This window comes from Haemaphysalis longicornis, unplaced genomic scaffold (genome assembly GCF_048455015.1).
Source record: "Haemaphysalis longicornis isolate Haplotype H1 unplaced genomic scaffold, Haemaphysalis longicornis Haplotype H1 scaffold_1, whole genome shotgun sequence".
Lineage (NCBI taxonomy): Eukaryota > Metazoa > Arthropoda > Arachnida > Ixodida > Ixodidae > Haemaphysalis > Haemaphysalis longicornis.
The window spans coordinates 435,019,735-435,037,094 of NW_027526203.1; the positions used below are offsets into that span (position 1 = coordinate 435,019,735).

A 17,360-nucleotide genomic window follows, 5' to 3' on the forward strand; every position below is an offset into this window, starting at 1 on the left:
GCTTCATCTTGAATTGATGTCTGAAGTTCATTGATTCAAAAGTAAATGGCCTTCAGCACTGGTTCACACACCTTGTGGACTTCACTTTAGTTGGTTTTGATCCGCGCAGCCATTCACTTAAAAATCAGCACTGGTTCACACACCTTGTGGACTTCACTTTAGTTGGTTTTGATCCGCGCAGCCATTCACTTAAAAAAAAAGTTTTCCACTGCCTGGAAGTTATCTCAAGTGCTGACATGCTCCATGCAAATGTATGTCAGGCAAAAGTACTGCTACACTTATTGATAATACTGCGCCTGAGCCAGGTTGAAAAAAGGGAGTAAAACTTGCCAGCCGTGCATCACCACAAAAATGGGATGCCATATTATAGAAATCTATCTAAACTTAGCAGACGACCCTTATACGTATATTTTTATAACTACAGAACCCCTTAAAAAATAAACTCTTCAGTTTCGGTGTGGTGGGGGTATAATAGAGCTTCAAGTCCCAGTTTTTGGCATTAGTGTCATGCTAATAATCCCACCACAGGGTACTTGTGCACCATTCTTTTCCGTAATAAGCATGGTGATGTAACGTTATGTGCTGTTCTGGTGCATAAACTGGCTACAATTAGACCCATTGGATGATGACGTGTTCAGAAGGTGGTTGGTGATTTTTGAAGTGGGAATAGCAGGATTGTGTGCAGCTACTACTAGCCGACTACACTCAGCCATAACCCTGCAACTGCCTCCTTAGTGCTGCTATGTCCCTGCATTGCCAGCTGAAGAAGTGTGTATGCAGCCCTTTGTGAAGTGCTGCTCAAGCCCACTCCATTTCAGTGTTCATAGCAGCTAAACGGGACATTTATTGAGTAACACTTGTGCCCTCTTCAAGCCTGTTCGACCATCTGAACAACAGGGACTTTATTATTTAGGATAGTTATTAATTTTTTGCCCTCTGCATATAGAACACAACCACCACCCCGACTGGGAAACTTGGGGGAAGTGTATTCATGCAGCAATTCATCATATTCGTGTTCAACAATGGTTACTTCATCAAGAGGGTTTGTTCTTAAGTTCTTTTCAATAAACAGTGCAACATGAATATTTGTCATAAAGGGCTTATTCAGAGTAAATGTCTAGTATATTTTGAAGTCTAAATGCTGCACACTTTACCATTTCCATTGAAGCCATTCAACCCAACCAGATTTAATGAAATTTGATACAGCTTCCATCGCATTCATGACTGAAAATCACCCCTGCCACAGAGAAAACACAAACTATGTTAAAAATAATTAGCCAGGTGCATAAGTACTGTTACTTTACATTGTGTGTATTTATAGCTGCAATAAAATGTTAATTGGTGCCTGTTTTTGTGAAAACCAGCTGACTGGGTTTTGAAGAAGTTTTGTATGTCTGTGACAAATTTGTTTTGTACTAATGCATTGTAAAAATGATATAGTCAAGTATTGTCATTCCTAAATTAACTTCACTGTTTCAAGGTTTTACTGTACTTCTGAAAATTTTTGTTGCAGTCAACATATTGGTTTTTGACTTCTTTTATCAACAAGTGTTAAAATATAAAGCAGAGTAGTTAAGGTTTCACAGCTGGTGATCCTCAATTTCAGAGCATTACAGGCAAATTTAATCCACAATATTTTTACTTAGCGTTAGGTACCATAGCATTCATATATAAATGAAAAATTTAGTTTTGGCTCGACATGCGAAAAACTATGGGTGCCAACTGTTCATATTTCATGGGATGTTTATAATTTCCCTAAAAGTGGCCTTCACAAAGTGACGTGAAAGATAGTAGTACTACTACAGAAAATAAGCAGAATCTGTACGTCACATACTGGAATTCAGAATGTGTAATCATATTTTTCAAGATGGGCCCTCTGAGGCCATGTTGTGAAGTCATTTCTTTTGGGTTTAAAATTTGTTTTCTTCGTGGCAGGGTATTCAAATACTGTGCTATGCATAATAAAGTGAATGTGCTAAATAAAAAATAAAACGTGGAGGCAAAGTGCAGTTTTGTAAAAATGAGGTCACCCTGTGTTTAAATTTGAAATAATTCCAGAATGGCCATAACAGTGCATTATTTGATGGCAGATAAGATTGACATGATGCAGTGTGGCATAAGGGCTGACGGTTATGCACGCCAGTTTTCTGATTATGGTATGAAAAAGCTGAACGCTTCGGCTACATGCTTTCTTAGCACATAAAGATAGCTGGATTGCGTAAAAAGAGCAGGTGCACGCTAGATGCATTTGCAGCAGCAATGATTTGCTGGTAACCACTTGAAAGTCAAGCACCACTGCTTGCTAAACATGGTCTGGCTGAAGCATTTGTGTATCATTTATGAAGAAAGTGTGAGAAATGCGCATGGTCACACAGTTTTTGTGGGAACCAAATGCTGCAGCCATGCATATTTTTCAGGCTTTTGAGAGTGCCACAATTTCAGGAATTTACCGTGCATTGCTATTGAAACACTGTTTTGTTGTGAAGATGTCGAGCTGTTTTATAGGTGGCACTGTATTGAAAATGGCTTGCCTCATAACTGACGGATGAAACATCTTTATTCTACAGAGAAGAGCAAGATGAATTGACCTGAGGGTCTAAAGCTATGTATTAGCTTACATGGCTAAAACAGGAATTGGCCTCAGGGCCTACATGGCTAAGCAATGTATTAGCTTACGTGGCTAAAACATAGTTTGTTGGCTGGTAAAATATGAGGTGAGGGGTTACTGTGGACTGAAATTTGGCTGCTGCTTGAGCTAAGTGAAGAGGAAACAAATGAAGGGCGCACGACACCTGGTCACTCTTCGCGATGAGTGCATCATCGGTACAGTCTGTAAAAATGAATATCATGCACCTCAGTGTGACATCCCCAAACATTTTATTAAAGCAGCCGTTCAGTGTTTTGATTCTCAAAAGGTTTTTACAAAAGTAAATTTGAATATAAAGGCTGCCTAAGCCATGAACAACTGCCAAAACAATGGTGAATTGCATCAAAAATTGATGTTTGCCAAGACAAATTGTTCTTGCTTTCTGAAAGCATAACCCACCATTCTTGTTCAAGAATGCTCCTTGTGATTTGTGCTGGCAGGCACATTTCTCTGATACACATTTTGCACGGCCTTGCAGGTCCATCGAGAGCCACAGCATGATTCTGTCGAATGCCCTGGAGGTGCAGCCGGCGCTGGCTGACATCTTGGCCAAGGTGAACAAGAACCCACGTGTCAAGGAGCGTCTAATGACGCTCCCTACGGCCTTCCAGGTACAGTCGACAATTTCTGGAGTCATTGTCACTCAAATGTATGATTCACCAACCTGTCGTTTAAACTTAACCTACAGTATTTTCCACATATGACGTTTGAAGATTATAATACAATTCAAAATCGATCAAACATTTTTCCATGCGTTGCCCCTTAGGGCATATATGCACTGTCTCTGTTGTGTATACATGTGAAAGATTGCAGAGCTGAAGGTTTCAGAAGCTTGACAAAGCAACATGCTCAGTGGGCATAAAAGTGACCTTATTTCAAATAAAAGTGGTGAAGAGAAGCTGTATGAAGTATAGAAAGCCTCTCTAATTTGTGAGTACATAAATGGGGCTCAGTAATGCATGGCTGCATAGTGAAGCAGGGCAATAAAAATGTCCAGATATAGAACTGCATGGACCAACAGCCCAAAATGCCTTCTCTGCTTGCTTTAATACTGGACAGTCTTCCCGACTGTCACCTGAGTGCATACATCTTGTCTTCAGCTCTGTTTGCTGAAGTTCTAATAATGCCCCAGCCAGCCGACTTGTTCCTGTCTAGTTTGCTGCAGTGGAATGCTGATAAGCGGCCATCCCATTGGGCTCAGTCTGAACACATGAACAGTGCAGCTGAAGCTGGTGTCAGCTTTCGTGTGGAGGAGCAGCCGGCTCAAGGCAGTAGAGCCCTGCTGCAGCTTACATTGCAACCAGTGCATTGGCAAACAGGCACGTGAAGCTGCCGTGCAGGAAAGGGGCACCCCTCTGTCAGCTCCTTTGAGGTGCTGCTGCAGTGGCATGTGCTTGGCACTAGGCTTTCAGCACCAGGTCACGTTGTCTCGGAGAACCGCAGTGTCCTCGGGGAAGCCAGGCACCCAAGAGGAGCGACTTGACAGGAACAGAGGGAGGGGTCAATAAACTTGTGTCATTCCCATGAAAAGTGAACCAGTGTAATTAATCGGTGTGCTTTGTAGCCATTAAACTCAACAGGATACCCGTGTTTCCCAAAAGCTACAAAACCCCTTCCCATAAAGAAAAAAATGTACATCATTGCAGTCACTTATATTGCCATAAAATCTTGGTGCGTGGTGTTGCAAAGAAATGCTTTTTTTTTTCTTTTTTTTTTAACGTGAGAAGAAACGAAACAAAAAATAAGTATCATTGGTTAGACTTGTATCTCCTTTGTGTACAGTTCAGCTGCCAACTAGGTGGTACACTTACGTTACTAAATTTTATCTCCAGCATAGAAACTCAGAGCTATGTGCGCACCACAAAGATTCTTTTTTGTGTATGTGGTATTTATTATGTGTGTGGATAAGTATATTTGCAAGAACTATATAGTATTTGCAACATAGTGGGCACCCAACTGAGGCCACACAGTACAGCTAGTGAAGCCTCGCTGGACAGTGAGCCAGCTTTTTGCAGAGCTGTTAAGTTTTGCCAGTGTTGCCAAGTGGATTGTCACAGCATCTGCTATGGCGTCAGTGCCACCGTGGCTGCGGTGTGCTGTATGTACGCTGAATTTTATAAATTGGCCACCTTCACGTCTTTGCATCTGCATCAGTGCCCATCAGGGGCTACCAAAAAAAATAGAGAAAACTGTTCCACGAGCCATTCTAGCGTGGCTCATGCGTGTAGGATCCTCATGTACTCTGCAAAAAAGAACAACAAAGATAGATTGTCCAACGTTTCTGCAGCAACTATGTATCGCTTTCCTGTTCCATCTACAGAATTAAAAAAAGAAAAAAAGGAGAAGGAGAGTGTAAATCAGGCAAGGATGGTGTGCTGTTTGTGGTGTTCGGCAGTGTTCACTGACTGTATGCAAAAATACCATTGTGGCAAACAGGGAACCGTAATTACTTCTTTAAAACCCTCACGTCACCATGACTGGTGACAGTGTCGACTGCCAATACTGCAAGGGGAAATTCCGATTACAATGTTACATGCATTAGTTTTTCACAGCTCATTTTATTATAGTTAAGTTTGTGCAATAATGCATACTGTGAAGTTCTGAGGGAATGCTCCACTCACAGTATCGCCCACCCCTCTTCTGGGGCAAAATACCGAATTTACTAAAAAATGTCCCAAGCATCACCAAATCAACCCCCCCCCCCTAAAAAAAAAATTGTTAGTTTTGGTGCCTTTTAAAACCTGGGATGCCTTCAAAACCCCTCCATGTCCAGAAAATCTTTTGATGACCGGTCTGTGAACACTGTTGGTGACTCAGTTTCAAACATCTAGTTTTAAATTGAGGGGGAGGGAGGGGTATTAGTATACAAGGACAATAAATGCTTTTCAACAGGGGTGTGGGCAAGGGGGGGTAGTGGATGGGAAGAACGGAACGGTGGGGATATAAGGGGAAGACAAGGGTGAAGTTGATGGTGTGCACTGATGGAGCCTGGCACGAAGACCCAAAGCTTGGGAAAGCGTCCTGGATGAAGCGCTGCAGCTCCCATTTGTCACCGGCAGTAAAGACTTTCAGTGGGCTCTGCTGTGAAGAGAGAAGAAGATACACAGATGTACCGCTGTTGTGTCAGAGCAGCTACTTTTTTGTAGTTCTTGGCAGAACTGACCGGGAAGCCTGGCCATCTCGAATTTACTCGATGTCTCTGTAGTTTGGGTGGGCATTCTGTGCGAACTTTAGGATAAGCCCTGAGCTGCGGTGGCTTGCCTGCAGGCCCTGCTGCTGCAGCCCATGGACAAGCAGGACCGACTGCTCCTGGTGGCCAACACCCACCTGTATTACCACCCGGAGGGAGACCACATCCGCCTGCTGCAGGCGTACATGTGCATCCGCCTGGTGGAGCAGCTGCTGTCGGAGTACTCGCACCGGGTGGGTGCTGCCTGCTGCTGCTCACTCACCGCACCGTTCCCACTGCGCTGCACTGCTTACCCGTTTGCTCTGGAAACCTTGCAGTTTGGGGTCAAGCCGGCCGTGGTCTTTGCTGGGGACTTTAACAGCTGCCCCCGCTATGGAGTGTACCAGCTCATGACCTACGGCTATGTGTCTGAGCACTGCCCGGACTGGTACACCAGTAAGTACCCATTCCCCTCATGACTTGTCTTCTCCCGTCGGATTCATACTTCGTTGAAGACCACTCCTACACGTAATAAACTTGCGTGCACGTAAAAACCATAGAGTTTCTCAATACTACATAGAGTGGAAATTGTCGCTGCTGTCCGTCATGGGAATTATGGGTACTCAGAGAATCGGATTGGCAGCAAGTGGATAGTGCAAAGTGCTATGGATTAGACTTGTTGGCTCTGGAGCGTTTGTTAGTTCTGTCTTCAGCATACTTTTCCGTTTTCGGCAAGCCACTTTCTGGCATTCAGTGGATATCACAGATATTTCTAAATAACATCGAGATTATCACCTAACGCATGTGCTCGCGTTAGCGGGTGAACCACATGCAGCGATGGCGACGAGTGACACGAGAATCCTAACTCAATGGGTACAGCAAACGGATAGTGTGGGCAATAGTGGCAAGCGGTATAATTTATACACAGGCCACCGGGGCCCTCACTCGCTTTTTGCCGGCCAGAAGCAGCCCACAAGCGAGCGGCAACGACGACACAGTGAACTGTAGCGATGAGCGACAACGACAGAGGACATTGGCAGCAGTGTATTAATTTTTTTCTCTTGTCGCTGTCGCCCACACTATCTGTTTGTTGTACCTATTCAGTTACGTTTTCCACGTCGCTTGTTACCGTCGCTGTATGTGGTCACCCCTTCATCTTATGAAGCAGCGTACATGGCGACTCAACAAGCCGGTATTTATTTGCCTTTTAAGGAATTCATGCAATTTGATAATGCTTGGCGTGCGTTCTTGAAGAGTTACTTGCGGTGAACTCATGCGATAATAGGCTTCGCCTCTAGGTTTATTTATATCTGCTTTGACAAAGCAAATAAATACAATGCGATGGCATCACTTCTGCATCTCGAGCTATTGCATCTGCGTCGCCTTGCCTGCCAAAGCGCGTAGCATACCATAATACAGTATTGAGAGGAAGCAAGAACACAGTTTAAGACGATCTAAATAATTTATTTTCAACTAAATATTACAAAAATTCAAAGAAAACACCATCTAGTTTGGAGTATGTAATAATATAAAAATATAACTAAGACGGGCCGCTGTATCTGACGGCGTAAACCAAATGCAGGACTCCTGCATTTTTTTTCTTTCTCACCTTGAAATTCATTTCTCAACCTAAGCACTATAACACAGTATTTTATAAAAAGTAAAATTTGTTAACGGCGGAACTTTTGGCAGCAACTTTTTTAACAAAAATTCAATTTGTGTAGCCACAAAGTCATAGCTGGCCATGCCACGCCCAACTTCCGGCCGAACTACCGAGTATGGCGGCACCCATGGAGACATGAAGTGCTTTCACAGAATCACATAGACACTAGTGCCAGATTACACTTTAGGTAAGCTAGTGAGAAACTCTATAATAAAAACGGTGTTCAGCAGATATAGCGAAATTTTCAGTAGCCTACGGAATTTTGAGATGACATAGATTTAAGCTAGTGTTTACTGAAACCAGATGTAAAGCATGCAGTTTCCGTGGTACCAGTGCTACCCACCGCGGTCGCTCAGTGGCTAAGGCATTGCGCTGCTGAGCACGAGGACGTGGGTTCGGCTCCCTGCCGCAGCGTCCGCTTTTCTGATGGAGGCGAAAAGCAAAAACGCCCGTGTGTATGAGGTTTCGGCGCACGTTAAGGATCCCCAGGTGGTCCAAATTAATCCGGAGCCCTCCACTACGGCGCGCCTTATCGCCTGCATTGCGTCGGCGCGTTAAACCCTACAATCAATCAATCAGTGGTAGCAGTGCTGCTTGTTCCTTAGATGCATTTGGAGCTGACCTCTGTGGAGCAGCAGTAGTGATAGCTGCTGTGCTTGTACTTGCATTTCGGAAGTGGAAGGTTTTATGTGCGCACTTTTGAGCACTTTTCCCCCCGCATCTTATGCTCATAACTTTTGATCAGGGCAGAGTGTACACAGTGCCTCCTGAGCAAAAGCTCAGAGCTGATGCAAGTTCACTTCAGCCTTGGCTGTAACTGTGCCACAGTTTCATTACACGGCAGTTAGGAAGGGTGCAAGCATTCACTGGGCAGATTGGGTATGGAACCAGGTAGTTTTCGGTGTTTCCCCAGTGCTGTGTAAATGTTAGATATCTAAGAGGCTTTTACATAGAAAGGGTTCAAGCCATTTTCGGAAGTTGCCAGTAAACGTGGCTGTAACCACTTTGGCGTGGTCATTCTCCACTGCCCCTTAAGCAGAATTTTGAAAACTATACATATTACAGTAGAATCTCGATAAACGGAAATCGCTTAAACAGAATTGCCGCTTAAACGGAACAGTAGCCTCTAAGTTGGTTGGTTTTGTATTCAGATAACGTAAAAAAACTTTCGGTAATCGGAACTAAAATTTCCGCATCACCGTGTAAACGGAACCAGAAATGGATCTTCTTGTGAAACCCAGTGGCATGAGAATCAACTTATTACGGTTCCGGCTCTTTCATTTTTTTTTCTTCCTGCATGTTTTTTTTTAGCCTCGTTGGCCTCATAAGCCTAGTCTCGTTAGTGGTCAGCCGTGTTAGTGCAACGAATGCGACATCGCAGTCCTTGTTCCAGTCGTTCGGTCTCGATTCAAGACGCCGAGGTTACTGGGCTCAGCTCCTGCCGCCTCGTTCGTGCCATCGTGGTGCTATTCGCGCTTCATTGCCGTGTTGCCGTCTTCTAAATTTGGTGGCCTGTAAGCACTTGCGAAGTTGAGGCCTCTAGCCTCCGTGAATATACAGTTGCGAGGACTCGAACAAAAATAATTGGGGCATTTTGTAGTGTGCAGCGACTCATTGCTGCCGAATGCACTTCGTGAATGCTGTGCCTAAACCTCCTGTAGTTTTCTTGCTTTCTAGCTATAGCTGTAGTTCATAGCTGTAGTTTTCTTGCTACATTAACCTTCTAGTGCTTAGAGTTCCATGCAATGGTATTAGGAGTGTGTACGCACATAAGTGTGCACTTTCATACATCTATCTCAGTAAACGGAACTCCTGTTAAACGGAACTAATTTTTTCGGTCCCTTGAAGTTACATTTATCGAGAGAGTACTGTATTTTACTTGTGAAAAACTGTTTATGTAGCTGGTGGTTTCACTTGCAGATTATTTTTTGTTTTCTTAAATGTGAGGTTATGGCGTGAATAAGCCAACGAAAACTGTGAAGCAAGCACGAGGGCTGTGTGCGGCAGGAAGCAGCAAAAGGACTTGCAGGATAACAGTGCACTGCAAAAACAAAATGAAATGTGCAGCTTAGGTGGGACATTGCTGAGGTACATTGGAACGAGCACCTTTTATTTTTGCAGGTGCAAGTTTCATGCCTTCACTCTTCCATTCCCTGCAGAGAAGGAAAAAAACTTAGTTGCTGATCTTTTTTTGGGGAAAAAATGCACTACTTTACTTGTGTGCTATATTAGCAAAGCTTTTCACTCACTCATTAAAAGTGATCAGAGGGTCCTTTCTTGCCATAAATCTAGAGCCTTTAACCATTCCACTTGCAATTTTCTAGTGATGCCACGCAAGGAGCCAGTTTTAATCGTCTACTTGTCTTTAAGGGAAGAATCAGTTGCTTTTTTCGCCTGTACCGTGCACCCACTCTGGTGGCTGGAGCGTTGCACCAATGTGCACCAAGTCACAGGTTCAATTCCTGGTCATTACCACAGTTTTCCTGGCACAGAGTGTGTTCGAGATTGTTTTATATCTAAGAACCCAAGTCCTCCACTACAGTGCACCTGATGGCCCAGGTGCAGCTTTGATTTGAACACTTGCATTATGCATTCAGGTGTTATCAACCACCAGAAGGTACTGTGCACATGATGACAGACTATGCATAGTCCAGGAATTTGAGATGGAAACTTCTGTGTTCTTCTTTGAAGTACTTTGTTGTATTGCACATTCGCCAGTGAAAGTTTCTTGTGGACAGCAGTACTGTTATTGTGTGAGCTGAAGTCGCTTACCTGCAGTGGCGTAGCCAGACACATTTTTCGGGGTGTGTTTTATACCGCAGGTAGAAACATAAAAAGGAAAAAAGCCTGCGTTCAAGCAATGCCCTAGTCATTCTTATTTTCATCACAGTCATTTATATCTTTGTTTTTACATTGCGATATATTGATGTGGTGTGTAAATAATTGCATGAACGAAAGGGTGGAGGTGAGGATGCAGTACTCTGACAGTGTGTCACCCTTGATTACTGTGTCCTTGTTGTCACAGAAGGCAGCTTTTCATTTGGATGAACTGGTCTGTCTTTTGGCAGTTAGAGACGAACTAGATGGTGAGCTTGTAGGCCATAACTAGTGCCATGTACTACTTTGTACTTTTTATTGCACTGAAGGCAAGTTCACCCAAAAAGGCAGCCGTCATTTGAGCCTTGTGTGCCCTTTGCTCATCCTGAGTGCTGAAATCGACTGTCTCATGCATTACTTGGGATTAAGGGTGCCACTTTAATTCTGGCAGGAGGGCCAGTTTATTATGGGAACCATTTCTTATGCACTCATCGATTTCATTTTCTTCGTACTGTAAAAACCCGATGAGTAAATCGGCCGTGACATAAGCGGAAAGCAATCCTCTTCCAAGTAGCAGCATGATATATAACACTAACAAATCGGTGGCCCTAAATGGTCGCAAAAACAAAGCGCTAGAAACAGTAAAGGCTATTGCTAGCAAATATAAACAGATTGAAAACAGATAGCAATGTTGGCTGGCAACTCATCTAGCTACACAGTGCCCACAACTAATGGTGAATTTATCACCCTTGGTTTTTACAGTAAATGTATGTACCGCAAGAGTGTGAGTGCTGAAAATAAGAGCACTGGGGCAGAGATTAGAAGGAACAGGAAATAATTTTGTATCCAAATTTTTTACATAGTGCAAGTAACGAATAATTGAGTGATCTTTTCAATAAATATTTCCTGTAACGGCTTGAGTGCAATGTCAGGTCAAATACAGCTGATTTTACTGAATTGATTGCATGAATTTACAGAATTATCCTAATGAGGATTCCAGACAATTTACACATATCCTAGTGCAGGCGGGATATATAAATGTGTGCGTACAGACGAGCGTCTGTGTTTGCATTGTGTAAGCGATGTTTTAGGAAGCCATTGCACGCTGACTGTTGGTATTGAGGGTAAATTAAAGCTTGGAAATGCCAAAGTATTTCAACATCATGCCTTGGAACGTTGATCCTGTGACGTGTGGTAGAGCGATGCCGCCTGTATAATAACATTGCCTGTCGCGTAAGGCGCTTCCGATGGGAGGGACGCCCGAGGCTTGCCCACCGGCGTGCGCCACACCACAGATCAGCAAAGGCTCTTTGGCACCTATCTTGATGGCACCGTTTTGTTGGCTTTGGTGAATCAGTGTGGACTGTAATAGCATTTGGTGGGCTGAATACTTCTTACTAAGCGATTGATTGATTGATTGGTTTGCGGGTCTAACATGCTGAAGTTACACCTGGGCTATGAGGTGCGCCGTAGCTGAAAGCTCTGGATTAATTTTGACTACCTGGGATTTGTAACGTGCGCCGAAATCTTGACACATGAGCATTTTTGCTTTTTGCCTCTTTCTTACTGAATGACATGGTCATAGTAAACACATGACCAGAAGGCGTTATAATAAGTTGGTACAAATTGAATACTAACAATGACCCTGAAGATTCTTGGGATGTTTGATTTTGTATTTGGGCAATGTTTTGTAATAGGGATGTCCTTAATTTGAGTGACTTGAAATAATGTTTGCTGGAAATTCTTCAGCCCTTTGAGTACTTAGGTTATCTAGGTTTAAGTATCATCATCATCATCATATTTATGACCACTGCAGGATGAAGGCCTCTCTCATTAACTTGCAACTACTCCTACCCTGCAATATCCGAATTTGTTATTTTCCGCAGATTTCCTTATTTTATTCCTGTCTCTAGTCCTGTTCTTAGCGGCTATTCGATTAGTCGGATGGTCCACCAGTTGTCAGCTCTCCACATTACATGCCTGTTCCAACTTCACTTCCTTCCCTTAATTTGTCTTTGGATGTCTTCTGTGTGAATTTGTTGCATGATCTATGGCGCTTCTTGGCCATGAATGAGTGTTACACCTATAATACTTATTTCTATGGCTCATTGCGCTTACCTAAGTTTCCTTTCAAGGTGTTTGGTAAGTCCTAAAGTTCCTGCCCCCTGAGTCATCCCAGGGAGTATGGATTAGTTGTATACCATTCGTTCTTGTGGCAGTGGTTGCCTACATTATTACTTGAGGGTGCTTGCCGCGTGCACCCCAGTTCAGAGTAATTACACTCTTGACTTCTTTCTTCTGCTTTTACTCTTCTGGTGGTGGTCACTGCTGACCACCACCAGAAATATGTAAGTTCAGGGAACTTAAGTGTAATCATTTCTTTTCCAGTATTCCATTACCGTTACTGGAGGGGAGGCTTTCTGCATGCCTGTTTAATGTTATCTGTTACTTGATATTTATCTTTTACCCAGCCCCGTAGCTTTTATTGCAGCTCCTTAATAAGCGTTCTTTACAGGTCTTCTCCATATTAATTTGCTAGACGATGCCATTCGAAAATCTCAAGTGGCTGAAATATTCTCCATTCACTTCTATCCCTGACATCACCCAATTGAGCCTCCTAAATACTCCTTCTAACGGGGTTTGTACAGGTCCTTAAAAACCCTTGACATTGAAAATTCAGTTTCCAAGGGCCTTGAAAGCCTGTAATCTTTTTCTTCTCTTTGAAAACCCTTAAATTCTTTGGGCCGCAAAGAGGTCCAATTATGTGACCTGGTTTTCACGGCTTATCAATGGGCCCCTGCACACTGCTCACCAGAAACATAACTTCTACAGTTTAAAGCCACCTTGGGAGTGCAGGCGCTCTGTTACGCAATGGCTCTTCGGAATGAAATCCCCGCATCTTACCTGGGAGAAACTAGCACCGGTTCCCTTCCCATGTTTGAGGCAGCTTTCTTAATTGTCTCATCGTGTTATCCATCTTGCTTACCTTTCCATTGTTAGCCCCATTATAGCTATGCCCTGCCACATCTCAAAAACGAATGGTGCTGACACTCTAGGATGAAATAAAAACGGGCACAGATAAGCAAGACACTGAACGTGAGAACACAGTGCATTTAAATAGCTTCTAGAATGTGGCTTTATTAGAAAATTTCTGATGTCGCGGGTGATGGTGTGCAGAGTCAGCAGACGTGTCCATCCTCCCTCTTGATGAGGACAGAAGTTTAGGGCAGGAGGCTAGTGGAAGGCACTAATTTAATTTACTCGGTAACTGAAACTGTGTATTAGAACTCGGAAATGTTCAGGACGGCATGGTTGATCCAAAGCTCCTTCAATATTATTGTGGGTGGAGTTAACACCAAAGGGATTTTTCTTGGAGTCATTTTTTTAAACGGTAAGAGGTTAATGTTTAGCGTGTGAGCAGAACAGTAGCGAAAAGTTAGCACATGTGCTGCACTGCACCCTTGAAAATGCCTTGATAGGGCCTTGAAAGTGCTTGAATATCCTTGAATCTTTGAATCTTTACTTGCCCTGCTCTAGGTGGTCTGTGAACAGTTTCAGAGAGATAGTGTCCCCTTGTCTACTGCCCTTCCTGATAGGGAACTGCCACTCTCCTTATGAAGCACAGTGGTGCCTGTAAATCCCTTCCATGTATGTCTCCTCTACCCCTTGGTGCCTCAACAGCGCTTCCACTACTGTGACAGTGTCCACCGAGAGAGCATTTATTCAGACAAGGGCGGGGGCGGCTGCCCCCAGGACCGCTGCGACCTGGAGGCCTCGGGAGGGGACCCGCACCTGGTCCGAGACCTCGGAGCTCCGCATGGCCTGCTCCCTGGCCCGGGGGGTGAAGAGGGGTGGGTAGGGGTCCTCGAGGCACTGGCAGAGGGAATGTGAGTGCGTGTCCAGTGCTCCACAGTGTGGCCAGTGGGGTGAGGCACACAGGTGAAGGTGGCCATGCTGTAGGACTGTGCGGTGGGGGAAGGTGTGCGCTTGGATGATGTGCCACATGCGGGCCTCCTCTGGTGATGGGGAGTTGTGGGGGGGTGGGAGGCCCTGACGGTTCAGTCTGTGGTGGAGTGTAATGTCAGTGTATGTGTATAGCCGGGTCAGGATGCTGTGGTTAGGAGCAAAGGAAGCAGGAACCCGGTTATCGATGAGAGCTCTCAAGCATGTGAATGTGCTGCTTCATTGCCTCCTAAGCCAGTGTGGGCCGAGTCCACAGTAGCTCCACAGGATCCTGGGGAGGTTGTTAGAGGATGATATGGAGAGCTTGTGGAGAGACACAACCCTTAAGATAGCCAGAAAGGATGGTGGTGGGTTGGGGTCGTTGAACTATAGCGAGGGCAATGGCGGCTTCCTCTGCCACTGTAGGGTGTGGACAGACATGGTTGTCGGGTGGGGAGGGCCGTGCATAGAAGTGGCGTGAGCGCGATTGTTCGGGTATTGGGCCGCGTCCACATAGATGGTAGTGGGGGAGGTTGGGTGAGAGATGGTGTGTGGCACTTGCATTGTGGAGAGGGTCCATGTTGCGAGGAGGGGGTTTGATGAGGAGTAGGCGTCGTATGTGAGGGGGGGTATAGGCAGGGGGGAGGGCATGTGAATGGGGTTGACGTTGAGGGAGGCTAGGATGTGGTGTCTGGTGGAGGACCGAGAGAGATGGAGGATTTGGGAGGTGCAGTGCACTTCGATGAGTTCCTGTGTAGTGTTGTGGAGTCCTGTAGCTGCAAGGCACATGGTGGAAGCGTGGGGAGATAAAAGTAACGTGTGGCGGTAGGCTTTGCGTATGAGGCCACTGAGTTGTGCTGAATTTGTGTGAGGTGGGTGAAAGGGAGGTGGTAGGTTAATCGACTGATTAGAATACTTTGGAGAAGACGTATTCGGTCGGTCTCACCCATGCCGTGCGGGTGGTTCGCTACCCAATGGATAAAGTGAGAAGCTTGGGCTTGGGATAAAGTGAGAGAAGCTTGATGTGATTGAGTGCTATGTGTGGGGAGCGAGTAAAGGTGATGTGGAGGCCTAGAATACGGAGATGGTTGGTTTGGCAAATTTCTCAGTTACTCGGTTGATGACATGAATTTGATTTGTTGTTGAGTGACCTTTCCTCAGGCCAGCGTGTTTCCTCGGCCATTGCAAATTTATGGTGTCGCTTATCCATTTAAGGGGACACTAGAGTGTGAGAACAAGTTGGCCTGTATGGGTAGATTACATCTCTGAGAATAATGTACCATTCACAGTAGTAGCAGTTGTTTAATAATGCAGAAAATGTCAAGCGTGCGGAAACCGGTATCGCCACCATGTACATCTATACTACGATGCATGACTACAAATCATGAATGGCGATATTGGTTTCACTTTGGTTAGGAATGTTTCCAAAATGAACATTGAGGTTGGACCATGGATGTGTAAAATAAATATATGTTGCAGCTTTAGTTGAACATGTGTTTTTAAACACACAAACTGAAGCTTAGTAAGCATTACCAAACAGGCAGCCTAGCAGCCTGGCTTTTATTTTGGTCAGATCTACTTTAACTTGGTGAATAGAAAGATTCATGAAAGTTGGTGCAACTACAACTGTCTCTTCTTGCCAAAAGTATAGACACACACATGACAAACTGTTGCAAAAACTTGGGCACGATTAGTTAGGGGCAAGGCAACCTTTTTACAGCTTGGTCAGCGTGTGGGCGGAACTTCATCTCTGTTCTGAAAGCGCTGCTTTGCCTCATAAAGAAATGGAGGCAGTGTGGGAGATATAAATTTTAGCTTCAATTCACTTATTTCTAAGCGAACAGCGCATTGTTTTTCATTGAATAACAGCCAAAAGAAGTCAGAAAGGTGTTATCTTTCAGTTAAAACAAAAAGGTGCACAGACTTGAGTGCCTGGCAAAGAAGTGTGGGAGGGGGCTAGAAGACACTGGTTGCGAGATCATCTTTGTTACAACTTAACCCATCCATTTGAAATTTTAACAATCGGTGAGTGTTAAGATGGTGAGCCCGAATGTGTGAACAATTTTTGCATACACAGCACGCGTTTGAAGTTGCGAGGTTGTGCCATTTCTTTGAGCTAGGATTTTTCACAGCCTGCCCACTTGATACTGGAGTACTTTACATCCTTTTTGTTCCTAGAATGGCCGGGAGGGGCTGTTATAGCAAAACTGCAATTTTAGGTTGCAAAGGCAAAACGTTATAGCCGTACGAGATATCAGGTCAGAAAATACGAATATTTGGACAAAGTAGACCGCACAAAATGATGTTGCAAGTGACAGTTGACCTCATGGTACTAAATTTGGTTCTGAGAAAAAAAGTGTGAAGTTTAGAAATCTAAGCAAAAATCATTATTTAGAGGATTTTGGAGTGCAGCAGCTCATTAGATACTCAAGATACAACTGTAATATTTTGCAAGTACTTTCCTTGGGATTTGTGGAATTTCTTTTGGTGATTTTTTGTACTCAAGACTAGTATCTCCCTTTAACTGTTGCCCTAGTATTGCATACAACTTGCATACAACAGTGCTGATAAGTCTAAGCCCTTCAATTCTAATTCTAAGCCCTTGTGAATTTTAATTAATTTGACATATTTAATATGTGTGAAATTGGTTTGTATGTTTAGTATTATTTTACAGCATCACGAATGCTTCATATCTCAGGCTTGGCACAGTGCCCAAGGAATAAATTAAAATGCTTGCTTTTGTTACAAAACAGCAAAACAAAAAAAACAAGCCATTCTAATGGGGCTAGCTTTACCTGTTATGCGAAATGTGTGCCTCTATATTACAGAATGTAATCATGTAGAATGAGAAGCATATGTTCCTACACTGAATAGTGCATCGTACGGCACCACCACACTACCGGATAGACAAGTACATCAACACAGTTGTACCGAGAAAGGTAAACTTGCTTCACTCGAAGTATATACTGTCCTTATTGCTTTTATATCCTCCTCCAAAGAGGTCATCGTTAGAGTCAATAAGCTGCTTGAAAAAAGGAAAAAAAATTAGTAAATTTTAGTAATATACACATGAATCTTACTATATACAAATCAGCATGTTGACTTATAAAATCTTTTTAATT

The 17,360-nt window shown here is 43.9% G+C and overlaps 1 protein-coding gene across 3 annotated transcripts in view; it reads left to right on the forward strand.

The window, feature by feature from the left end:
• LOC144155775 (2',5'-phosphodiesterase 12) overlaps window positions 1-17,360 on the forward strand; it is a 31,175-nt gene that overhangs the window by 12,518 nt on the left and 1,297 nt on the right. The window contains exons 5-8 of one of the 3 annotated variants that reach the window (XR_013319632.1): window positions 3,126-3,258; window positions 5,915-6,070; window positions 6,155-6,272; window positions 17,067-17,177. Coding sequence is in view for 2 of the 3 variants with exons in the window: in XM_077687425.1 (XP_077543551.1) it covers window positions 3,126-3,258; window positions 5,915-6,070; window positions 6,155-6,272; window positions 13,978-13,994 (424 nt within the window). In the remaining variant the exon portion in view is untranslated. Of the gene's footprint in view, window positions 1-3,125; window positions 3,259-5,914; window positions 6,071-6,154; window positions 6,273-13,977; window positions 14,131-17,066; window positions 17,178-17,360 lie in introns of those variants that run through there. The other 2 variants (XM_077687425.1, XM_077687424.1) reach the window with 2 other exon arrangements.